This window comes from Leucopleurus acutus (assembly GCF_964270905.1).
Source record: "Leucopleurus acutus genome assembly, chromosome: 6".
Classification (NCBI taxonomy): domain Eukaryota; kingdom Metazoa; phylum Chordata; class Mammalia; order Artiodactyla; family Delphinidae; genus Leucopleurus; species Leucopleurus acutus.
Genome location: NC_139149.1, coordinates 99,998,647 through 100,025,436, shown reverse-complemented (window position 1 = coordinate 100,025,436; position 26,790 = coordinate 99,998,647). Strand labels below are relative to the sequence as shown.

At 44.5% G+C, this 26,790-nt stretch overlaps 1 protein-coding gene across 1 annotated transcript in view; it reads right to left on the bottom strand.

Moving 5' to 3' along the window:
• Positions 1–8,929: 8,929 nt before the first annotated feature.
• CYP27A1 (cytochrome P450 family 27 subfamily A member 1) overlaps positions 8,930–26,790 on the bottom strand; it is a 42,791-nt gene continuing 24,930 nt past the window's right edge. Inside the window, exons 2-9 of the mRNA XM_082841480.1 lie at positions 14,991–15,181; positions 11,394–11,593; positions 11,072–11,269; positions 10,747–10,919; positions 9,977–10,143; positions 9,690–9,771; positions 9,397–9,609; positions 8,930–9,259 (exon numbers count right to left, since the gene is read on the bottom strand). Coding sequence (XP_082697606.1) covers positions 9,140–9,259; positions 9,397–9,609; positions 9,690–9,771; positions 9,977–10,143; positions 10,747–10,919; positions 11,072–11,269; positions 11,394–11,593; positions 14,991–15,181 — 1,344 coding nt within the window. The 3' untranslated portion in view covers positions 8,930–9,139. The remainder of the gene's footprint in view (positions 9,260–9,396; positions 9,610–9,689; positions 9,772–9,976; positions 10,144–10,746; positions 10,920–11,071; positions 11,270–11,393; positions 11,594–14,990; positions 15,182–26,790) is intronic.

Below are 26,790 nucleotides of genomic sequence, written 5' to 3'. Positions count from 1 at the left end.
GAGCGTCAGAGTCTTCACTCTTAGGCCACCTTCCACACCCGGAAGCCAGCACAGGGAGCCGGGGACTCGGCCTTCACCTCCCCCCACCCCCCATTTGCTGGTTCGGCTCTCGTTCAGGTAGGCTCTGCCCTGGGCCGTTGACCTCAGCTCCAGCCCCTCAGTCTCCCCGGGCACCCAGATCTCAGATTGGGGCCCCCCTGAGGATGGGAGTGGCCCAGTTCAGAGCTGAGCAGCCTCGTGAAAACTACAAGTGTCAGGACTCACTGCGGGGCCACTGCTTTGTCCCATTCTCAGCTGAGGTGATGGAGGCCCTCATAAGAGGGGTGGACAGGGGCTGGAGGCAGTGATGTGACTTCAGGGGCTCCCAGGAGATCGACCTGCCCTTTCACAAGTCAATTCCCGCCTGCTTGGACTTCCACTGGAAGGAAGCCAGTTACCAAACCTGGGCTGAGTGGAATTTCCACACTCGGTAAGAACTAAGGCTGAAAGGAGAGAGCTTCTCTCTAAGTACTCATCGCAGTCAGTTTGACATGGTCTCAGGCTCTTTCCTGGTAGCACATTTGCTAGGGGTTTGCAGAGGGTGGAGGTGCAGATTCCACCTGCTTAGCAAGGATGGCAAGACTGAGGCTCCCCTATTGGAAAGGCAATCTCCCCTCCCCATTTAATCTTCCTTTCTCTTTCCCTCACAGGCTTCTGCAGCCCTCCCCAATTGCCCTGCCCTGCCTGTGCTCCCAGAAGACCTCAGGAATGCCTGGTCCACCATGGAATGATGAAATTAAGAACAGCTGAGTCAAGCCTGGAGCTCTCTGAACCAGAGGCACTAGGATTACCCCAGGGCTGACTGATTTGTACCACCCGCACTGCTCTCCCCCTACCTGGCCCTGGTGGGGTGGGGAGCCCTCAGTCCATGGGTTCAGGAAGGGGTTCTGGATTCCTCGGCTTCTGGACTACCTGACACCCGTGCCCCCACCTCCTGGGGGTCCCAGGTGTGCTTCCCCCATGGAAACTGCCCTAGCGGTTCCTCACAACTTTGCCACTGCCCTCCTGCTCCCCCAGCATTGCCTTTCAGGGCTGCCTATGGGTCCCCACAGAGCAGCAGTTTTGTAGAGCTGCCTGTTGGAGAGGTCCCCCCTCCTTTCTCATCTTTAGCTCTCACCAGCAAGCAGTGTTCTCAGTCCCCAGGGAGGGTCTGTGTTTGGATCACTGAGGATGAACCATCGAGAAAACAAAAAGAAAAAGAACAGCCCGTGAACTTAGATTTTATAACTTTCACTCAGAAAATGCTATGGTCATTTGATCTGAACCTGCGGCAAGATCCCTGTCCTTTCTGAATTCAATGACACCCGAAGGAAAATCTGTAATTGACAAACACTGCAAGTGGCGTTTCCTTTGCTTGTGGAGCGTTATTCCACCGAAATTTCTTTTTCATCTTTTATTTACAGCAAAACTCTAAAGAAAATGTTAGTTACTTACATAGTGGGTACAACTCAGTCCACAAACTCTAATATGTAAGAAACGTAACTTAATTTTTCTAACACTAAATGTAATTTCTATTACGAACTCCATTTTACCAGGTTGTAGAAATTAGTCTCAGTCAATTTGGGGTTCCTCTCCCACCTATTCTTGGGGTTAAGTTCAGTGATGGGGGGAAGCTTTAAGTGGTACAAGACTTTTTTTCCTCAGCCATCATCATCCACCCGTGCCAGCACCTGCTGAAACATCCCCATTCCCATGTAGTCATCACTTGGTTGGTCACCAGTGGGCATGGCCCCTGCTAGGTGCTCCCTCACTCCCTACCACGAAGCCTCTTTGGGCCTGCCTGCTCCTGGGGCATAGGGACATTCTAGCTCCTGGCCCTGTACCCCTCTGGACTTTAGGAAGCTCTGTGGGGCTATCCCAAGCCCATCTGCTGAGACAGACAGCAAGTGGTCTGGTCTACCCTGTGTTTTACTGTTTTCCCAGCCTCTACACAGGAAACATGGGGCCCAGGGCTCTTCTACCCTTATCATCTCCAAACCTTTCTAGGGTATTTGTCATACTCCCCTCTCACTTCAGACACAGCTCCCTTGTCAGGGCCCTTTTCTCAGGGCCCCCCCAAATGTCTACAGTCTCTTTGCTTCCCCAATACCCAGCAGCCTGTGGAATTTTTACACAGTAGGGAAAGAGGGGGCCTTTTTCTCTAGCCCGTCATATAGTCTTCCAAATCCATTGTATGTGTCTTGAGTTCTTGCTACCTACCCTGTTGAGTCAGGCTTTTGAAATTCCAAAGCCAAGACTGGGCTTCTGCTGTGTCACCCCCTCCCCCGTGATAATGACACTGCAGATCTGCTGTCCAAGGGAGAGAGGGTAGGTTAATATTTCTAAAACATGATCTACCCCGTTTACCTCACAGACCAACAGAGTGGGGCCATCTGTGCTTGATGAGTCAGGCAGTAAGTGAAGGCATTTTCTCATAGACACTCAACTTCTGTTTCCAGTTGTGCCGTAACCAATAGGTCAGTGCTGGCTCTGCTCTGGCCCTACCTGGGAAGGTCCTGGGTTCAAGTGGGAGGATGGGATGGGGGTGCCCTCAGGGCTGTCTCAAGTGATAGTGTCCTTGGGGAGCCTGGGGTGGGCCGTCTCCACTGGCTCTAAGCAAAGTGTAGCAGGGTGTCTTCGAGGCGCTGTCCCAGGTGGCTCTTTGTGTGAACAGTAGTTCAGCTGTCACAGCACAGGCTGTGGGTGGAAAGGGCAGCCTGAGGAAAGCACGCTTTCCCCTTCTGCTCCCGTTGAAAACAGGTAAGTTTCCACCCTCCTGGACACCCCCCTATCCAGAGGACCCAGCAGTTTGCCCCCTCAGGCCCTTCTGTGAGGGACTGTACTACCCTTCTGCCTCAGAAGCCCTGCTCTGACCACAGCCCAGCCCTCAGCTCTTGCCCAGCCCTCCCGCCATGGCTGCTGGAAGAGAGGCCAAGAGTTGCCTTGGGAACTGCAACCACTCCCACCCAAGCGCAGAATGAAAGAGTGAAACCCTGCCCTGCTGTCCTGTCTGCTCATGCGCTAGAACCTGTTCTGATCAAGTTCTCCCGGCATCGTTTGTCCAACTCCTCCCCTGGCCTCCGAGGCCCCCCGGAGGTTCTGTGGCCTTCGGGCTAGATTCCCATAGCCTCCTTAGCATCACCTGTCTCTCCTCTCCCTACCCTCTCAGTAGTTCTCAACCCTGGATGTGCAACAGGATCACCTGGGAAGCTTTATAAAATGCAAATTCCAGGGCCTCCATTCCTGGAAATACTAGTTTCCTGACTTGGGCATGGAACCTGGGCAACTGTATTTATTTTCTGTAGAAACTAGAGATTTACGATGACTAACACTTGGAGCATGACAGCATGCTGAGAAATAAGGATGCCTCCTTCTCAGGATTAGTAAAATCATTTGTCACATTATTGGGTCTATCTATAATTTGTTATGACTAAGATCTACAAGAAGCACTGGCTAAGACTAATGGCACAACATAAAAGATATATGATTTGTTAGTATTCTCACTACTCTTCTTTCAAACATCCTTAAATGCGGAAGAATTCGGTACAATGTCATGTACAGTCCATTCCATGAAGACAGTTGAGCAAGTTTTTATTGGACATGCATATTAAAAGTGGAGTCATACAACCCTCAGAATGGGACAAAATATTTGCAGACGAAGCAACTGACAAAGGATTAATCTCCAAAATATACAAGCAGCTCATGCAGCTTAATACCAAAAAAACAAACAACCCAATCCAAAAATGGGCAGAAGACCTAAATAGACATTTCTCCAAAAGAAGATATACAGATTGTCAACAAACACATGAAAGGATGCTCAACATCACTAATCAGTAGAGAAATGCAGATCAAAACCACAATGAGGTATCACCTCACACCAGTCAGAATGGCCATCATCAAAAAATCTACAAACAATAAATGCTGGAGAGGGTGTGGAGAAAAGGGAACCCTCTTGCACTGTTGGTGGGAATGTAAACTGATACAGCCACTGTGGAGAATAGTATGGAGGTTCCTTAAAAAACTACAAATAGAGCTACCATATCACCCAGCAATCCCACTACTGGGCATATACCCTGAGAAAACCATAATTCAAAAAGAGTCATGTACCACAATGTTCATTGCAGCTCTATTTACAATAGCCAGGACATGGAAGCAACCTAAGTGCCATCGACAGATGAATGGATAGAGAAGATGTGGCACGTATATACAATGGAACATAAGCCATAAAAAGAAGTGAAATTGGGGCTTCCCTGGTGGCGCAGTGGTTGAGAGTCCGCCTGCCGATGCAGGGGACACGGGTTCGTGCCCCGGTCTGGGAAGATCCCACATGCCGCGGAGCGGCTAGGCCCATGAGCCATGGCCACTGAGCTTGCGCGTCCGGAGCCTGTGCTCCGCAACAGGAGAGGCCACAACAGTGAGAGGCCCGCGTACCGCAAAAAAAAAAAAAAAAAAAAAAAAGAATTGAAATTGAGTTATTTGTAGTGAGGTGGTTGGATGTAGAATCTGTCATACAGAGTGAAGTAAGTCAGAAAGAGAAAAACAAATACCGTATGCTAACACATATATATGGAATCAAAAAAAAAAAAAGGTTCTGATGAACCTAGGGGCAGGACAGGAATAAAGACACAGATGTAGAGAATGGACTTGAGGACACGGGGAGGGGGAAGGGTAAGACGGGATGAAGTGAGGGAGTTGCACTGACATATATACCCTACCAAATGTAAAATAGATAGCTGGTGGGAAGCAGTCGCATAGCATAGGGAGATCAGCTCGGTGCTTTGTGACCACCTAGAGGGGTGGGATAGGGAGGGTGGGAGGGACACGCAAGAGGGAGAGGATATGAGGTTATATGTATACATATAGGGGATTCACTTTGTTATACAGCAGAAACTAGCACATCATTGTAAAGCAATTATACTCCAATAAAGGTGTAAAAAAAACAAAAAAAGAAAAACCAAACAATGAAAAACATAAATAAAACTAGTGATTAACTTTGGGGAAAAAAAGTGGAGTCATAAATAATGACCTGAAAATAAACCGATATTACCAAGCCAAAATACATTCAGGGCTAAAACTTCTATAAAACACGAGTATGTGGATAGCCAGAAAACACTGGATTCTCTCTTTTTATTCCCAGGAGCGCTGCATAGTGTTTAAGAAGGCAAGCTGTTTTCTCAAAGTCGTACCCAGAAACATGGATCCTAATTTGGCCAACAAATTCAAATTAGCCAGAATTAGGAGTAACGAGATGTGCACATTCTTTTCAGACAAAGATGTAGCTGCTGTCTACATCTACTTAATGTCTACTCTTCAGTGATTAATGTCTACAGTGAATTAATGTCTACTCTTCAGTGATTATCCTAAATCCTATTCTTCTTTCCTTATACAGTCAGGTGGGTTATTAGGGAGCCTCACTGTGACATCCCTGCACTGTGACTTATGGGGGCAGTCCAGAGTTCCTGAGCCCCCAGACCCTGGAAATGCACCCCATCACTGGCCACTGATGGCCTTTGGGCCAACCCTCACACCAGGGCTGATGCTTTCACTCTCCAGAGAGAAGGTTGCAAGGGAAAGAGCCCACGTATTACATCACATCCATCCTGCAGCTATCTGTGTGTGTGTTTTCTAAACCTTGGATTTTTTTTAAAAAATTAAAGCATAGTTGATTTACAATATTGTATCCTATAGCTATTATATGTATTTGAATGAATCATTGCCAAAGAAAGTAATTTTTTCCATTTACATTAAATGTCTTGTCCAGGCAATGTGATGGAAAATAAACAGACAGAGGCCATTTTCAACTCCCAATATAAGCAGAGGAACTTCATGTACACTTATGGCATATTCGTTTTTCTGTAGGTATATTTCAATAAATGTCTTTAAAAATTTTTTAAAGAACCTCAGGTATAAAGAGAAAACCTCTTTGACCATGCTGTATTTTGTTTTTGTCTGTTTTTTTAAAAAAATTAATTTATTTTATTTTTGGCTGTGTTGACTCTTCGTTGCTACGCACGGGCTTTCTCTAGTTGCTGCGAGCGGGAGCTACTCTTCATTGTGGTGCGCGGGCTTCTCATTGCGGTGGCTTCTGTTGAGGAGCACGGGCTCTAGGCGCACAGGCTCTAGGCGTGCGGGCTTCAGTAGTTGTGGCTCGCGGGCTCTAGAGTACAGGCTCAATAGTTGCGGCGCACGGGCTTAGTTGCTCCGCGGCATGTGGGATCCTCCCGAGCCAGGGCTCAAACCTGTGTCCCCTGCATTGGCAGGTGGATTCTCATCCAATGCGCCACCAGGGAAGTCCCTTTTCTCTGTTTTGAGTAGGAGTCTTTGACTCTTTTCTTCCCAGTGCTGTGTCTGTGGGCTTTCCAGTAGCAACCTCTGGGCAAGGTTTCATAGCTGCGTTAATAGCTCTTCAGCTTTTATATCTTTTAGAACACAACTTGTCGCTTGTCACTTTTGGTGGGGAGCCTCTGAGGTTGTGGCTACACCTCATCAAAATGGAAGGGGATATAGCCTGCTCTTTGATTAATCCTCACAAGGACATCATTACTTCACCAGTCCTCTGAGCTCTTGTTTCGGTTCTGCATTGCTGATTTCTGATTAGAGACTGGATTTTAGGCCCTGCAGATGCACAGCAGGGCACTGCTGCTTCACAATTTCCTGTGGCGCCTCTGGAGGTATGGCTTCCATTGGCAGCTATCTCTACAATAATCTTACCACACTGATCTTCATAGATTTTTAAAATTGAGATCTAACTCACATACCATAAAGTTCACTCTTCCAGTGGGTATAATTCAGTGGTATTTAGTATATTCACAAAGTTGTGCAACCATCACCACTAATTCCAGAACACACTTGTCATCCCAAAGAAACTCCGTATCCATTGAAAATCACTCCCCATTCTCCCGGCAACCACTAACTTACTTTCTGTCTCTATGGATTTGCTTATTCCAGACATTTCATGTCAGTGGAATCATACAAGATGTGGTCTTTTGTGTCTGGTTTCCTTCATTCATATAATGTTTTCAAGGTTCATCAATGATGTAGCATGACTCAGTACTTCATTCGTTTCTTATGGCTCAGTAATATTCTAGCCTTTGGATATACAAGATCTTCACAGATTTTGATGTGAGATCAGCCTATAAATTCATAAACTGAGCTGCAGACATGGACACTGACACTCTTGTACAGCTCTACAAAACCTCAATCCCAAGCCACATCACACAGACTTCCTGCCACCCAGCGTGCCAGCACTGGGGCGTTCACATGGCTTGGGCATCTGACCCCTGGTGGTCTGAGGAGCAGCACACTGGGAAAGGCAGCAGTCTGCCCTGGTTGACTTTGTGACAGAGAGCCTAGCACCCTTGGCGACCAGCCCCCGTCCTCTATATTTATAAAGAGTTCTTACAGTGAACCCCTGCACAGGTGGGTTCGAGAGCCGTGGCCTTATAATCAGGCATCCTGCCCAATTCTCTCCAGGTTTCTCTTCTCAATATGGAAAGCTCTGTATCTTCCCCCCTCTCCTTCCCTTCCCTTCCTCCTATTCCAGTCGCATTCAACAAACGTGTATGCATTACCTTCATTAACTCTGTGCTAGACACAGAGTTCGACATTGGGATTATGCCCTCCATGGGGCTCCCAGCTGGCTGGGGAGACAGTCGGGCCTACGACACGGTGACCGGGCTGAGCGCTCGGTTCTAGGGGGTGGACGGGGGAGAGCACAAGAGGAAGTGCTCAGGCTCACCCTGAGAGGTCAGGGAAGGCTTTGCAGAGGCGGCGACATTTGAGCTGAGTCTAGAGGAAGAGTAAGTTCTGTGAGACGACAGGCCAGTTGGTGAAGAGGGTGTTCCAAGGACAGCAGACATTAAGTACAAAGTATTGAGGCCGGAAAGAGCATAATGTGCTCAGGGAAATACAAGGAATTTGGGCTCAGCTGTGGAAGGGTGGAGGGGGGATAGGGGAGTGTGGAGGCCAGGGTGCCAGAACCCCGAGTCTTCTAAGCCACTTAGGACTTTGCCTCAGGACTGAGGGGAGCCATGGAAGGATTTTAATCAGGGCAATGACGTGAGTTTTTTAATAGGCTCAAACTCAAATCCCCACAGACAGAAGAAATTCTGCTTTAGTTTTCTATGACTCAGCAGAAATTTCCCACTAGGGCTGGGCCTCCTTGAGGCTGGGATTTGTTGACTTTTCAGGCTTGTGTTGTGGTACACTGGATCTCCATGCCAACCTACTTTCCTTCTTGTTGGCTTCCTGTACTGAAGAGGCTGGAAAGTTAGAAACTACAATCCCCAGACTCTCCTGAAGTTCCAGGTGGGATTTAGGCTCCACCTCTCAGTTGTACGTGAGAGATTTGGAAGGTGGTCGTGAGACAGAGACCACCCTCTGCTGCTCCTGTTCTTCCTGTTGTCAGGGGTAGTTGGGAGGAGGGGGCATCTTTTCTTTCTTTCTTTAGTCAGCATAGACCTAGGAGACACGGAGTAGCTCTGGGGCCAATAGTTGTAGTGACAGCTTCCCAACTCTCATTCTCCTGAGTGTGACCAACACGGGCCTTTCCAAACTGATCAGCCCCCCAGTGGTGTCCCTAGAGTCATTCCTGTAGGCCTGGCCTAGAATTCTTCCGACCATTTTTATAGCATGTCACTGCCTGTATCTAAGCACTTTCTATTCAAAAGAGGGTGTCCTCTCGGTGCCTGGGGAATGGCTCTGCAGCTTCTACTTGGGCAGGGCCTCAGCCAATGCCAGGCGAAGCTAAGGCTTCTCTGTGACGTCTGGGAAAGCACACGGCGTTCTCAGCTTCCACGAAGGGAGGCGGTTCTGCCTCCCACCAGGTTTGCTAAGTGGGGAGAGGGTGTTCCCCAAACACAGAAAGAGGTTCAGATGCTGGGTTGTCAAAAAGAATCACAAAGGTCTCCAATTATGAATAAAAGCCCCTTTATTCTATATTTTCCCCAAGGTTAGCGACATGCCACGGAGGCGGCTTTTTATCTGAGAGGGAGACGCTCAAAATGATGAAAGTGGCAAAAGCTCAGGGTTCTACAGGAACTACACTGAGTTTCTCCAACCTCTGGCACCTGGCAGCCCCTTCCTCTCCTTCTTCATGTGCCAGGGAGGGTGGGAAGGAGGCTCAGCTCTGTCTCTGCAGGAAACGCAGGCCCACCTTCTTATTGGGAACGAGCACGATTCGAGCCACGCTTGTCACCTCCCCCGTCTCAGGGGCCAGGGCCACCTCATACTGCTGGATCAGCTGGGAAGTAAAAGGCGCACGGGCGATTAGAGACTGTGGCCTCCATCCACCGCCCTCCTCCGCACGCTCCCACCCCGTGCCTCCCGCCTCCTTCAGCACCCGTGGCCCGCACGGCCCTCCTGTCTCTCCCCATTCACCCTTGTCAGCAGCAGCTGCATCTCCAGCTCTGCAACCCTGCGGCCCAGGCAAGCCCGAACTCCGTAACCAAAGGGCACAGAGCCAAATGGGTGTTGGGCCCTGAGGGCATCAGGCTGGTTCTTCCTCAGCCAACGTTGGGGCTGGAAGCTGTCCGGCTCAGGGAAGATGCGAGGGTCCCGGGACACCACGTAGTGGCAGAACACAAACTGGGTCTGCAGACAAAGAATGGGTGGCACATCAGCAGAGGGCTGCAGGGGCCCCCTGGGAACCCTGGCTCTCCAGCCCTACTCACGTTCTTGGGGAAGAGGAAGCCACCAACTTCAATTTCCTTGTCCACGATGACCCGGGAGTTCACGGGGACCACAGGATAGAGACTGCAGGTAAAAGAACGTGCAGATCTGCCTCTGGATCCAAGGAGGGGCAGAGTGCCCACCCCCTCGGCCACACCCCTCTGGTCCCCCGGGACCCTCTTCCCATCTCATCCCTGGCCCTGGCCGCAGCCTACCAGCCCCCACTCCCAGTCCTGTCTCTGAGTCCTCGTCCACACACAGACCCTTGCTCCCGGGGACAGCATCCTACCGCAGCGTCTCCTTAAGCACAGCTTTGAGCAGGGGCATGTGGGCAAAGTCCTTGTACTGGGGCACCTGCCCGGCGGGCACCATGCCCACCACTTCTTCATGCAGGGCCGCCTGGATCTCTGGGTTCTTTGAAAGATGGTACAGGGCCCACGTCAGCGTGTTGGACGTCTGGGAGGTAGAGTAAGAGATGAAGTGAGGAAAGATCTCTAAGAAAGAGGCCAGTTAAGGTGGTGGGAGGGTGTGTGAGTGCATGCGTGCAAAATGTGGGAGAAAAATTAATTTGCCACGAGTGTGGCAGGATTAGAATCAGGGATTCATGGGGCTCTCCCTCCACGCTCCACGTGACTTCACAGTGGGCTAAGGACCAATATGATGGAGAACTGCACTGTAACAGCAGAGAAGATTGTGACACAGAAATCCAATGTGACGAAAGGACAGGAAAGAGGTCCCACTAAGAAGGTGCTGTGGGCAAGCTCTTCAACTCTGTGCTTAGCTGACAGCACGAGGGAGTGGGTTAGATGTGACATGAAACTTCCCAGCTGTCTGACAGAGGCTCCAGGGCGTGAGGGAATCCCTCTTACACAAGGACCACTCCCTGCCCGCCTCCACCAGGCTGAATGACCACCCTGTTTTCCTTCCAGCTCTACATCCACGTTACAGATAGAGAAGCGGGTATCTGATGAAGGTCAGGCTCAGGTGGGGTAGAGCAGGGAATTGGCTCAGGATGGGAGCTGGGAGGCCCTGGTCTCCTCGCCTGCCCCTCTCACGCACCGTGTCTACTCCAGCCATGAGCAGCTCGGGCAGGCTGCCCTCAGCGTCTCGAGGACTGAGCTGTCCACTGGTCAGCAGGAAGTGCAGGTAACCAGATATGTGGGCCTTCTCTGGGCCCCCTGTCTGAAGTTGGGCCTCTATCTCCTCTAATTTCTGATCAATCAGCTTCTTCCCTGTGGGGACAACAGAGAACAGGGGAGGATGAGGTCAAAAGTCATGCTCTCCCAAGGACCAAGAGAGAAGATCCCGGGAGAGGGTCCTGAGGGGGCTGTTACCTCACAGGCCCTGGGACCCACGCCCCAACTTCTTTCCCTGGACTCCTCACCAAAAGAGAAGATGGTGTTCCAGCCATCCAGATACCGCCTCCAGAAGGGCAGCAGGGAACGAGTCCACTTGGGGAGGAAGGTGGCGTACAGCGAGTTCTGGAACATGAGCCCGACAGATCTGACGAAGGTCTCGGTGTCCTGGGGGATGGAGTGCTCCAGGCAGCCAATACGTTTCTCAAACAGGATGTAGCAAACAGCTGGCGGTGCACAGGGGCCGTCACAGGAGGCAGGGCCATGGCACACAGAGTCCAGGGGGCTTCGAGGAGGAGAGCACAACCTACCCGACTCACGCCCACCCAGCCCCTCTCCCCACAGGGGTACCTTCCAAGGCAAAGAAGTAGAAACTGTGAGCGATGTCGGGCACATGGTCCCCCGAGGCGCTCTCTGCCCGCTGCTGGTTCAGTCGAGTCATGAAGTCCTCAATCACCTCATTCAGAGCATCTGTGTAGAGCGCAGCCTCAGCTGGCTTCAGCAACCGCTGGTTCAGAGCCTGGCGGAGCAGGTACCACTGATGTCCTTGCCTGTAGAGAATGGAGGAGAGACACCAATGTAAGTATCTGGTGGGGATTGGATTAGATGGTATCTTCCCACCCTGAGGCCCCTATGGACTCGAGGAAAATCTCAGACTCCTAGACCTAGAATTAAAGAATCACAAACTTTCAAATAACAGAATCTTTGAATCACAAAACTTCAGAATCTCACTAACAGCATAAAGGAAGTAGTTAAGGTGGGCATCTGGAATGAGTCTGTCTAGGGTCAAATCACAGGTCAGATGATGACTGGCTGAGTGACCTTAGGCAGGTGACTTAAATCCTCTGTGCCTCGGTTTTCCCTTCTGTAAAATGGCAATAATAAGAGTGCCTATCTTAGCAGGATAATTAACATGCTTAGATCAGTGCCTGGCAAATGGTGAATGCTTAATGAATGTTTACTGTGATTATCTTAGGATGATACAACTCCAGAATCTTCTGCATGTGAAATGAGCTATGGAGCTACGGTGGTTCCAGTCCCTCTGTGTGGAGGATGAGGAATAAAGGAGGAGCAAATGAGGGTTCTTGGGGTGCTCAGATTCTGGACCTTTGTGCTCTGCTTAGCTCCGTAGGCCAAGGGGACAGAGTGAGCTACCAGGCTGATCTCCAGGCTCTCTTGCCATAGCCATCCAGTAGGTGGTTGGGTCGCACCCCAGTTAGGCAGGGATGTTCATGCGGGTGGAAACATGCTTCCCATACAGGAGCTTAATATTCAGGGGCTCAGCTGTCCCCCAAACCTGTTACCTTTCCTAAGCAAGCTGGGTATGGGTCAATTTTTTAAAAGCCAGTTGCAGAGTAATAAGTATAATATGGTACAATTTTAAGAGGAAGAGAGGAAATCCTACATGTACACATGCATATTTGCATGTTTCAACACAAAGGAGGGAAGAAGAATACACACCAAATTACTGATGAGAATTACTTAGGAGGATGGGATGGAATTTTTCCAATAAGTATTACTTTTGAATTTTAAAAACCAATAAGGTATTTTAAAAAGGAAAACATTTAAAAAGTCTGAAAGCAAAATTCAGGTTTTTTATTTTGAAGTATAAGTCAACTGTACTTCAATAAATTTTTAAAATATATTTTTATTTAAATGAACCTCAAAAAACAAGCTAAATAAATAAATAAATGAACCTCAAACCCCAGGAATTTTCTTTATTATGTTGGGGAAAACCTGCAAAAAGATAAACTAGGGACTTCCCTGGTGGCGCACTGGTTAAGAATCCACCTGCCAATGCAGGGGACACGGGTTAGATCCCTGGTCTGGGAAGATCCCACATGCCGTGGAGCAACTAAGCCCGAGTGCCACAACTACTGAGCCCGCGAGCCTAGAGCCCGTGCTCCACAAGAGAAGCCACCACAATGAGAAGCCTGCGCACTGCAACAAAGAGTAGCCCCCACTCGCTGCAACTAGAGAAAGCCCGTGCGCAGCAACAAAGACCCAACGCAGCCAAAAATAAATAAAATAAAATAAATTTATATAAAAAAAGATAAACTAAAAGTGTTGTTGGAAAGGAAATAAAAACCAGAATAGACCTATTTATTGGAACTTCAGGTTTTAGGTGCTTCTCCAAGAGTAAAACTCTTCCAACAGTAGGATCTGCAGGACTTAAATCTGAAACTTTCTGTGGTTGTTAAAATATTTCTTGGGGAAACGACAGTCACTCAAAAAATGAGATTTAAAAAATATATATGTTAAAACAAAAAAGGTTATCACAGGTTAGCAAAATAGCTTTTAAAGACATATATGGTATAACATATTTAGGAAACTGGCTTTAGAGTAAACAGTTATAAATAGATCACAAAGGAGTATATATCATGTTTAGCTCCAGTTCTAAACCTGAGCAATCAAGTCCAATGATGGCCTGACCTGTGAAAACCTGTGAGACCCAAATGTTTATTATTATTATTATTGAGGTGTAATTGACATATAACATTATATTGGTTTCAGGTGTACAATATAATGATTTGATATCTGTATACATTGCGAGATGATCACCACAATAAGAATAGTTACCATCCGTCACCATAAAAAACTAACTTCCAGGATTTACTCCCTTGGCAAGATTTGGGTCTCAAATATTGTAGAGCATACCTGAGACACAAATCTTGCCCTCAGGGTCAGACATCAGGTTAAAGAGCTCTTGAAGAACATTCTCTATTCTCTTCCCAGAACCTTGAAAAAAGGGCCCAGAAATTAAGCTCTGAAACCACCCACCTGTGAAGGAACCAGGAATAAAGAAAGAAAGACATGCAATGACAGAATGAATGTATAAGCATCAAAGACAGATAAAATGAACCTTCCAACCAGTCCATTTCCTTTCCAAACATGTCATGGCAGTAGGTCCTTGCATTCCAGAATCAGAGAGATCTATTCCACTACTCACTAGTTGTGTCACTTCTGGCAAGTGGTGCAAAAACCCTTCTAGGCCTCAGTTTCTTCATCTATAAAATGGGGATAATAATACTATCTACTTCATGAGTTTGTTGTGAAGATAAGATGAAATAATAAATGTAAAGAGACTAGCCTGATGCCTGGCATGTTATAAACACATACTTAGTTATCATCAGTGTTGCTGCTACTACTTCCACCACCAGGATCAACTTTAATCCCTTAAAAAATGACTTTAAAAAACATGGATATCAAGCAACTAGGGAAAATCAAAAGCCACTCATTGTTTTTGGAGCTCTTTTAACATACTATAGTAAAAAGAAGCCTGTAATCTATCCAATTACAAGCCATGGCACTGAGAATCACCAATGATTCTCAATTATTTACCTTAATTGATATATGCATATATAATAACACTCAGCCCATCTTTCAATTTGTCACTGCCAAAATAATCTTAACTTTTCTAGGTATAACTTTAAGGCTAAAACCTACATCTATCTCTGTGAGTGGAGAGCATCCATGAAAGTTATAACCAACAACAAGCATATAATACATAACTTGGAAAATATTTTTAATTAAATTGAGCCCTCCCAACTAGTATGGTGATGATGTTTTTTCAACTACAAGTAAATATGTCCCATTATGATTTGAGTTGGTATGTTTTCAACCATAATATAGGATAATGGAGCTTGAAAGTTCTTAGAGATATCTTGGAGATACTCTAATCCAAGCTTCCCATTTTACACACGAGAAACATAAGCCCAAGGAAGGGGAAATTATTCATTTGTTCATAGTCATACGATACATTAGTGGAAAAGCCAATGAATGGTCCATGGGCTTCAGCCCAACCCAACCACCACTTTCTAGACGAGTTTCAGGCTCAGAGGACACAGGGAGATCCTACCCTGCCCATTATCCACTGGCTGCCCAGTGCCACTGTCCTTGGGCTTGGCCCCCTGGGGGCCTGTTCCGGTCCCTCAGGCCCCAGCTCACGTGGTGAAGGGCCCATAGGTCAGGCCCTGCTGGTCCCGGTGCTCCTTCCATAGTTCCATGTCGTTCCGTACTGGGTACTTGCCCTCTTGGCGCATCACTTGCTCCAGGAGTGGGGCACTGGCCAGGTTCACATGGATCTGAGGCCCTAAGCGGTTTATCCATATTGGACCATACTTGGCCTTGTTCAGCACCTGTGGAGTTCAACCAAAGCTGAATAACCATGGCCTAGCTAGGCAGGCACTTCCTGGAGAGGAAGCAGGATAAGGGAGTGTCTTATGGCCACACCAGAGCAAGTGAGCTGAGCAAAAGCACATTGTGTAGGAGGTAGGTGCTGGGATGGCCTGTAGTCTCGAAAGGAGAACACTGGAAAAAAAAAAAAGGTTACACAGAGGTTAGAATATTGAGAGTAATGAGTATCTGGTGGAACTGGCAGAACTGAGGTCTTGGAGGAACGAAATTTTGGAAAAATGGGATACCTGGGAAACTGGGGTATGTTGAGGTATAGATATTTGGGGTCCAGGGTTTTAGGGAAACTGAGCCCTTTAATGAGGTATAGTAGAATGTCTACGACTCCTTCATAGAAGCATTTAAATCTCCTGCAGCTTGCTGTCAAGGAGATGAAGATAAATATCTCGTGTAACCAACAAGAAAAAAGAAACACAATTAGAAACTCCAGGAAAAACAGAAGCTGAATGAGAAAGTCAAGATGTAAATATGAAGTAAACTATGTGGTATGAATATTTTAATAAAAATTTTTATTAGCTATGTTAAGGAATGCAATTCTCAAATATTTTATCTTAGAATTTCTACAGCACATGACAGTTGAGACCCATAGCATCTACGAAATTGACATTGCAATGATGTTTTTATAGTTGTTGAAAATAAGGGAGAAAATAATGTATTTTGGGTTTTGGTGGGGGTAAAACTTAAAAAGAATCCAGAAATACTAAGATTAAATTTACTGGCTAAGTTATACCTACAAACTGAAAGAAAATGAAGCAGAGTGGTCTCCCAAGTACTTCATCTTTTTTTTTTTTTTGCGGTACGCGGGCCTCTCACTGTTGTGGCCTCTCCCGTTGCGGAGCACAGGCTCCGGACGCACAGGCTCAGCGGCCATGGCTCATGGGCCCAGCCGTTCCGCGGCATGTGGGATCCTCTCGGACCGGGGCACGACCCCGTGTCCCCTGCATCGGCAGGCGGACTCTCAACCACTGCGCCACCAGGGAAGCCCAAGTACTTAATCTTTTTACTGAATAAGTGTTAAGAGGATTAGATCTGTTTCAGTATCGAAATTAGGCCAAAAGGCTTCTATAAAAGAAATATTAAAATTATGGAGAATAGATCTATTATTCAAATTATAGAACTCATAGTCCATAAAAACAACAATTTTACTGGATCTTACTGTCAGCATTAAATACAGGGTTGTCCCAGGACCAGTGCAACCTGATTGCCCTTCATATATTACCCAATTGCCCAGAATCCACCCTGAACTAATGGCTGATTCTGCCTGTTCCCAGGAAGACAGCCTTGACAAACCCCCAATGTCCATTTAGCCTTGTTTCCCACTTCTACCTCCCAGTAATACCTGCCAGTGTGGTACAATTTTGAATGGTTAATTGTCTGAAAACGACTGTGATACCTGGAGGAAAATAAGCGTATTCAGACATTGCCAGTGGGAGTCTAACATGACACAACCCTACATGGAGGACAATTTGTTAATAGTTATTAATAATTACAAAACATTTATAAGCAAAGTGTGGGTCATCTTCATAATGGAATACTATATCACCTTAAAAGAGGATGAAGCAGCTCCTTGTGTGCTAAAATGGAAAGATAGATTGTAATATGGAAAGATAGCTAGATAGCCAAGATAGACTGTTGAATGGAAAAACGTGGGGAGCTAAATAAGAATACATAGCATTTGCATTTGCTTTCGCAGAGAAACACTGGACTGATACATCAGAAATGAAGTAAAGTGGTTACCTATGGGAGAGTGGGGAGGACAGCAGTGAGAGTGAGACTGTGTGACGTTTTATTGGTATATTGTTTTGAGTTTTGAACTATGAGAATGTATTCAAACTTTTTAATCTAAAGGGGGAAAGAAGTGTTTTCTGAAGCAATAAGTCACCTGCCATTGATCAAGTAATTCCAGAAAGCAGGAAAGACTTGCTGAACCTCTGAATTCATGTATGTATATACTCCTTAGATTTATAAGTGGCCCCTCGCTGCACTCATTTTGTTTATTTTCCTTAAGGGTTCCATTAGCAAAGAATACTTATATGTCTATTTTTCTCTACTAAATTCCTTAGGAGAATTAACCTAAAAGTAAGCTTAAGTTGTGTTTCTAGTTTGGTTTAAGATATTAATATAATAATATTTCCGTGGAGCTTAGCATAAACTAGACACTGTTCCAAGCACTTTGCTTATACTAGCTCATTCAGCCCTCACTACAGCTGCATGAGGTAGGTGTAACATTACCACAGTTTTGCAGATGAGGAAACTGAGGCCCAAAGAGGTTGCCCGAGGTCACTGTGCCAGTAAGTGGCGGAGTCAGAGTTCAAACTCAGACCACCTGGCTGGAGGCCATGCTCACAACTGCTTACTCCACTGATCCCCGAGAAAGCTGACTATGCCTTACTAACTGAAAACAAACTTAGGCTCTTTAAAAATATGTACTGCTTAAGGGACTTCCCTGGCGGTCCAGTGGGTAAGACTCTGCGCTCCCAATGCAGGGGGCCCGGGTTTGATCCCTAAGTCAGGGATCTAGATCCCGCATGCATGCTGCAACTAAGAGTTCTCATGCCACAACTAAGAAGTCTGCATGCCACAACTAAGAAGTCCACATGCCGCAACGAAGACCCGATGCAGCCAAAATAAATAAATAATAAACAAATAAATATTTTTTTTAAATGTGCTGCTTAAACCCAGCACAACTCTGCTGTAACCCAGGGTTTCTCATGGCGCTGCTGACATCTGGGGCTAGATGATTCTTTGCTGTGGCAGACTGTCCTGTGTATTGTAGAATGTTTAGCAGCACCCCTAGACTGTACCCCAGCAGCAACCCCACAGCAAGCTGTGACAACCAAAAACGTCTCTAGACATTGCCAAAATGTCCTGGGGGGTGGGGGCAAAATCACCCCAGCTTGAGAACTTCTGTAATAACCTCAACCTCTTAAAATGTCTCTTAATTCTTTAATCTTAGAAGACTCCTTTTAAGAAATAATATCTCACTTTGAAGAAATATTTATCTGAAGTTTGGTTTCTTTTCCTTCTGTTAAGCTCATGTAAAATTACATGCAATGTTTTTATAATGATGCAAACAATGGTTATCTCTGAGTCATGGTTTATAGATAGTTTACTTTCTTCTTTACACTGTGATTTGTTTTTCAAGTTTTCTACCTTGATCTTGGAATCGGGGCAAAAAACCATGTTTTAAAGGACTAGATCAATAACCTTTCCTTGGGCACCAGCTTCTTGCCTGGAACCCAAAGCCTCTGGCACCACTTCCTGGCTGTCAGTTTGGAAGTTTCTGGGACATTTCCCCCCATGCCTAGGCCATGCTTTCTTCCCTCTTCCTTCATACTCCTCAGTTTACTTGGTGGAACTTAACAAGGATCTATTTATGTAAGAACTTATTTTAGAAAGACACCAGAGCACTTGCTGAGAAATGTGTTCTATGTCTGTGAGCCTATCACTAGGCTGTAATCTGAACCAGTTAGAGAGCCCCAAGGTTTTCAGATAGGTGCTAAGTGCCCCTTTGCAGAACAGAGTTCCCTAGGGATCATCTTCCAAGATGAATGGGAGGGCTAGCCTCTGCCAGGTGAGATTCCAAAGATGGACAGTGTTAAATTCATCCAACATGCATTTATTGAGCTCATATGCTATTCCTCCTATACTGATCTCGGGGCTGGGGATACTGCTGTGACCTACTCTTAGACAGTTTATTTACATCCTAGGGCATAAGCCACACAGCTGAGAACTTGATTACATATGCTTATAAACTATTCCCTAATTATTTTGTACATATCTTGTCTCTTCAACTAGATTGAAAATCTTTAAGGGCAGGAACCTTGTCGTACTTCTTTATACTTCCCATACTGCTTAACACACTGCTAAACACATTAAAGACACTCAATAAATATTTAGCAATTGCCAGTGAATCAAGTGGAAGAAAAACAAGTTGCAGATAATACAAAGATTATGAGACAGAGACAGAAAAGAAGCAGGGAAGAGGATACATAGGAAATTGGTAACAGTGGCTCCACTGGGGTAGGCATTAATTTTAAAAGGCTGAAGGAAAATCTCAAAAGGAAATTAAGAGAATAGTTCTAATATACAATTACAATAGCATCTTTGATGGCCTGAATGTTGCATCTCCCCCAAATTCATGTGTTGAAGCCCTAACCTTCAGTGTGGCTGTATTTAGAGAGGAAGCATCTAAGAAAGTAATTAAGGTTAAATAAGAGTGGGGCCCTGGGGAGATTGGTTCAAGATGGTGGAGTAGAAGGATGAGTGTTCACTCCCTCTTGAGAGAGCACCAGTATCACAACTAACTGCTGAACAATCATCGACAGGAAGACACTGGAACTCACCAAAAAAGATACCCCACATCCAAAGACAAAGGAGAAGCCATAATGAGATGGTAGGAGGGGTGCAATCACAATAAAATCAAATCCCATAACTGCTGGGTGGGTGACTCACAAACTGGAGAACACTTATACCACAGAAGTCCACCCACTGGAGTGAAGGTTCTGAGCCCCACATCAGGCTTCTCAACCTGGGGGTCCGGCAATGGGAGGAGGAATTCCTAGAGAATCAGACTTTGAAGGCTAGCGGGATTTGATTGCAGGACTTCAACAGGACTGGGGGAAACAGAGACTCCACTCTTAGAGGGCACACACAAAGTAGTGTGTGCATCGAGACCCATGGGAAGGAGCAGTGACCCCATAGGAAACTGAACCATACCTACCTGCTAGGGTTGGAGGGTCTCCTGCAGAGGTGGGGGGTGGGGGTGGATGGCTGTGGCTCACCCTGAGGACAAGGACACTGGCAGCAGAAATTCTGGAAAGGACTCCTTGGAGTGGGCCCTCCCGGAGTCCACCATTCGACCCACCAAAGAGCATGTAGGCTCCAGTGCTGGGTCGCCTCAGGCCAAACAACCAACAGGGAAGGAACACAGTCCCACCCATCAGCACACAAGCAGATTAAAGTTTTACTGAGCTCTGCCCACCAGAGCAACACCCAGCTCTACCCACCACCAGCCCCTCCCATCAGGAAACTTGCACAAGCCTCTTAGATAGCCTCATCCACCAGAGGGCAGACAGCAGAAGCAAGAAGAACTACAATCCTGCAGCCTGTGGAACAAAAAGCACATTCACAGAGAGACAGACAAGATGAAAAGGCAGAGGGCTATGTACCAGATGAAGGAACAAAATAAAACCCAGAAAAACAGCTAAATGAAGTGGAGATAGGCAACCTTCCAGAAAAAGAATTCAGAATAATAATAGTGAAGATGATACAGGACCTCGGAAAAAGAATGGAGGCAAAGATCAAGAAGATGCAAGAAATGTTTAACAAAGACCTACAAGAATTAAAGAACAAACAAACAGAGATGAACAATACAATAACTGAAATGAAAACTACACTAGAAGGATTCAATAGCAGAATAACTGAGGCAGAGGACGGATAAGTGACCTGGAAGACAGAATGGTGGAATTCACTGCTGCGGAACAGAATAAAGAAAAAAGAATGAAAAGAAATAAAGACAGCCTAAGAGACCCCTGGGACAACATTAAATCCAACAACATTTGCATTATAGGGGTCCCAGGAGGAGAAGAGAGAGAGAAAGGACCCAAGAAAATATTTGAAGAGATTATATTTGAAAACTTCCCTAACATGGGAAAGGAAATAGCTACCCAAGACCAGGAAGTGCAGACAGTCCCTGGCAGGATAAACCCAAGGAGAAACATGCCGAGACACATACTAATCAAATTGACAAAAATTAAAGACAAAGAAAAATTATTGAAAGCAGCAAGGGAAAAACTACAAATAACATACAGGGGAACTCTCATAAGGTTAACAGCTGATTTCTCAGCAGAAACTCTACAAGCCAGAAGGGACTGGCATGATATATTTCAAGTGATGAAAGGGAAGAACCTAAAACCAAGATTACTGTACCCGGCAGGGATCTCATTCAGACTCAACGGAGAAATCAAAAGCTTTACAGACATGCAAAAGCTAAGAGAATTCAGCACCACCAAACCAGCTCTACAACAAATGCTAAAGGAACTTCTCTAAGTGGGAAACACAAGAGAAGAAAAGGACCTACAAAAACAAACCCATAACAATTAAGAAAATGGTAATAGGAACATACATATCAATAATTACCTTAAACTTGAATGGATTAAATGCTCCAACCAAAAGACACAGGCTCACTGAATGGTTACAGCAACAATACCCATATATATGCTGTCTACAAGACACCCACTTGAGACCTAGGGACACATACAGACTGAAAGTGAGGGGATGGAAAATGATATTCCATGCAAATGGAAATCAAAAGAAAGTTGGAGTAGGAACACTCATATCAGATAAAATAGACTTTAAAATAAAGAATGTTACAAGAGACAAGGAAGGACACTACATAATGATCAAGGGATCAATCCAAGAAGATATAACAATTATAAATGTATATGCACCCAACATAGGAGCACCTCAATACATAAGGCAACTGCTAACAGCTATACAAGAGGGAATCAACAGTAACACAATAATAGTGGGGGACTTTAACACCTCACATTCACCAATGGACAGATCATCCATACAGAAAATTAATAAGGAAACACAAGCTTTAAATGACACAATAGACCAGATAGATTTAATTGATATTTATAGGACATTCCATCCAAAAACAGCAGATTACACTTTCTTCTCAGGTGCAAACAGAATATTCTGCAGGATAGATCACATCTTGGATCACAAATCAAGCCACAGCAAATTTAAGAAAATTGAAATCATATCAAGCATCTTTTCTGACCACAACACTATGACATTAGAAATCAATTACAGGGAAAAAAACCATAAACAACACAAACACATGGAGGCTAAACAATACGTTACTAAATAACCAAGAGATCACTGAAGAAATCAAAGAGGAAATCAAAAAATACCTAGAGACAAATGACAACGAAAACACGATGATCCAAAACCTATGGTATGCAGCAAAAGCAGTTCTAAGAAGGAAGTTTATAGCAATACAAGTCTACCTCAAAAACAAGAAAAATCTCAAATAAACAATCTAACCTTACATCTAAGGGAACTAGAGAAAGAAGAACAAACAAAACCCAAAGTTAGTAGAAGGAAAGAAATCATAAATATCAGAGCAGAAATAAATGAAAAAGAAATGAAGGAAACAACAGCAAAGATCAATAAAACTAAAAGATGGTTCTTTGAGAAGATAAACAAAATTGATAAAGCACTAGCCAGACTCATTAAGTAAAAAAGGGAGAGGACTCAAATCAATAAAATTAGAAATGAAAAAGGAGAAGTTACAACAGACACCGCAGAAATACAAAGCATCCTAAGAGACTACTACAAGCAACTCTATGCCAATAAAATGGACAACCTGGAAGAAATGGACGAATTCTTAGAAAGGTATAACCTTCCAAGACTGAACCAGGAAGAAATAGAAAATATGAACAGACCAATCACAAGTAATGAAATTGAAACTGTGATTAAAAATCTTGCAACAAATAAAAGTCCAGGACCAGATGGCTTCACAGGTGAATTCTATCAAACATTTAGAGAAGAGCTAACACCCATCCTTCTCAAACTCTTCCAAAAAATTGCAGAGGAAGGAACACTCCCAAACACATTCTATGAGGCCACCATCACTCTGATACCAAAACCAGACAAAGATTCTACAAAAAAAGAAAATTACAGTCAATATCACTGATGAATATTGATGCAAAAATCCTCAACAAAATACTAGCAAACAAAATCCAACAACACATTAAAAGGATCATACATCATGAGCAAGTGGGATTTATCCCAGGGATGCAAGGATTCCTCAATATATGCAAATCAATCAATGTGATACACCATATTAACAAATTGAAGAAGAAAAACCATATGATCAGCTCAATAGATGCAGAAAAAGTTTTTGACAAATTCAACACCCATTTATGATACAAACTCTCCAGAAAGTGGGCATAGAGGGAACCTACCTCAACATAATAAAGGCCATATATGACAAACCCACAGCAAACATCATTCTCAATGGTGAAAAACTGAAAGCATTTCCTCTAAGATCAGGAACAAGACAAGAATGTCCACTCTCGCCACTATTATTCAACATAGTTTTGGAACTCCTAGCCATGGCAATCAGAGAAGAAAAAGAAATAAAAGGAATACAAATTGGAAAAGAAGAAGTAAAACTGTCACTCTTTTCAGATGACATGATACTATGCATAGAGAATCCTAAAGATGCCACCAGAAAACTACTGGAGCTAATCAATGAATTTGGGAAAGTTGCAGGATACAAAATTAATGCACAGAAATCTCTTTCATTCCTATACACTAATGATGAAAAATCTGAAGGAGAAATTAAGGAAACACTCCCATTTACCACTGCAACAAAAAGAATAAAATACCTAGGAATAAACCTACCTAGGGAGACCAAAGATCTGTATGCAGAAAACTATAAGACACTGTTGAAAGAAATTAAAGATGATACCAACAGATGGAGAGATATAACATGTTCTTGTATTGGAAGAATCAATATTGTGAAAATGACTATACTACCCAAAGCAACCTACAGATTCAATACAATCTCTATCAAATTACCAATAGCATTTTTTACAGAACTAGAACAAAAATCTTAAAATTTATATGGAGACACAAAAGACCCCAAATAGCCAAAGCAGTCTTGAGGAAAAAAAACGGAGCTGGAGGAATCAGACTCCCTGACTTCAGACTATACTACAAAGGCACGGTAATCAAGACAACATGGTACTGGGACAAAAACAGAAATATAGATCAATGGAACAGGATAGAAAGTCCAGAGATAAACCCACGTACCTATGGGCAACTAATCTATGACAAAGGAGGCAAGGATATACAATGGAGAAAAGACAGTCTCTTCAATAAGTGGTGCTGGGAAAACTGGACAGCTACATGTAAAAGAATGAAATTAGAACACTCCCTAACACCATACACAAAAATAAACTCAAAATGGATTAGAGAGCTTCCCTGGTGGTGCAGTGGTTAAGAATCCACCTGCCAATGCAGGGGACACGGGTTCGAGCCCTGGTCCAGGAAGATCCCACATGCTGCGGAGCAACTAAGCCCGTGCACCACAATTACTTAGCCTGAGCTCTAGAGCCCGCAAGCCACAACTACTGAGCCCATGTGCCACAACTACTGAAGCCCGCGTGCCTAGAGCTCGTGCTCCGCAACAAGAGAAGCCACGACAATGAGAAACCCGTGCACCACAACGAAGAGCAGCCTCCGCTCACCACAACTAAAGAAAGCTCGTGCACAGCAACGAAGACTGAACACAGCCAAAAATAAATAAATAAATAAATAAATAAATTTATTAAAAAGAAAAAATGGATTAGAGACCTAAATTTAAAACTGAACACTATAAAACTCTTAGAGGAAAACATAGGAAGAACACTCTTTGACGTAAATCACAGCAAGATCTTTTTTGATCCACCTCCTAGAGTAATGGAAATAAAAACAAAAATAATCAAATGGGACCTAATGAAACTTTAAAGCTTTTGCAAAGCAAAGGAAACTACAAACAAGACGAAAAGACAACCCTCAAAATGGGAGAAAATATTTGCAAATGAATCAACGGACAAAAGATTAATCTCCAAAATATATAAACAGCTCATGCAGCTCAATATTAAAAAAACAAAGAACCCAATCAAAAATGGGAAGAAGACCTCAATAGATATTTCTCCAAAGAAGATATACAGATGGCCAAGAAGCACATGAAAAGCTGCTCAACATCACTAATTGTTAGAGAAATGCAAATCAAAACTACAATGAGGTATCACCTCACACCAGTTAGAATGGCATCATCAGAAACTCTACAAACAACAAATGCTAGAGAGGGTGTGGAGAAAAGGGAAGCATCTTACACTGTTGATGGGAATGTAAACTTGGGTTTGGTAACAATTTTCCTGGCTTTCCTGGCTTCCATGCACACACATGCATACACACACACAGAGAACTCTCTAATATCTCTTCTTATGAGGATACTAATCCTATTGGATCAAGGCCCCACTCTTTTTTTTTTTGAATTTTATTTTATTTATATTTTTATACAGCAGGTTCTTATTAGTTATCCATTTTATACATATTAGTGTATATATGTCAATTCCAATCTCCCAATTCATCACACCACCGGCCCCCCACCACCACTTTCCACCATTGGTGGCCATACATTTGCTCTCTACATCTGTTTCACTATTTCTGCCCTGCAAACTGGTTCATCTGTACCACTTTTCTAGGTTCCACATATATGCGTTAATATACGACATTTGTTTTTCTCTTTCTGTCTTACTTCACTCTGTATGACAGTCTCTAGATCAATCCACGTCTCTACAAATAACCCAAATGCGTTCCTTTTTATGGCTGAGTAATATTCCATTGTATATATGTACCACGTCTTCTTTATCCATTCATCTGTTGATGGACACTTAGGTTGCTTCCATGTCCTGGCTATTGTAAATAGAGCTGCAATGAACATTGTGGTACATGACTCTTTTTGAATTATGGTTTTCTCAGGGTATATGCCCAGTAGTGGGATTGCTGGGTCGTATGGTAGTTCTATTTGTAGTTTTTTAAGGAACCTCCATACTGTTCTCCATAGTGGCTGTATCAGTTTACATTCCCACCAACAGTGCAAGAGGGTTCCCTTTTCTCCACACCCTCTCCAGCATTTATTGTTTCTAGATTTTTTGATGATGGCCATTCTGACCTGTGTGAGATGATATCTCATTGTAGTTTTGATTTGCATTTCTCTAATGATTAATGATGTTGAGCATTCTTTCATGTGTTTGTTGGCAATCTGTATATCTTCTTTGGAGAAATGTCTATTTAGGTCTTTATTCACATTCTTGATAATGTCCTTTGATGTGCAAAAGTTTTAAATTTTCATGAAGTCCAATTTTTCTTTTTTTCTTTTATTGCTCACACATTACTGTTCAAATCTAAGAATCCCATTGCCAAATCCAAGGTCATGAAGATTTACCCCTATGTATTTTTTTAAATTTTTAAAATAAATTTATATATTTTATTTATTTATTTTTAGCTGCGTTGGGTCTTTGTTGCTGCGTGCAGGCTTTCTCTAGTTGCCGCAAGTGGGGGCTACTCTTTGTTGTGGTGCATGGGCTTCTCATTGCAGTGGCTTCTCTTGTTGCAGAGCACGGGCTCTAGGCACATGGGCTTCAGTAGTTGTGGTATGTGAACTCAGTAGTTGTGGCTCGCAGGCTCTAGAGCACAGGCTCGGTAGTTGTAGCACACGAGCCTAGCCGCTCCGCGGCATGTGGGATCTTCCCGGACCAGGACACGAACCTGTGTCGCCTGCATTGGCAGGCGACCTCTCAACCACTGCGCCACCAGGGAAGCCCAGTATTTTATTCTTTTGGATGCTATGTATTAGTCTACTCTGGCTGCCATAACAAAATACCATAAACTGGGTGTCTTAAACAGTAAAAATTTACTTTCTTGCGGTTCTGGAGGCTGGAAGTTCAAGATAAGGGTGTCAGCATGGTTGGTTTCTGGTGAGAGC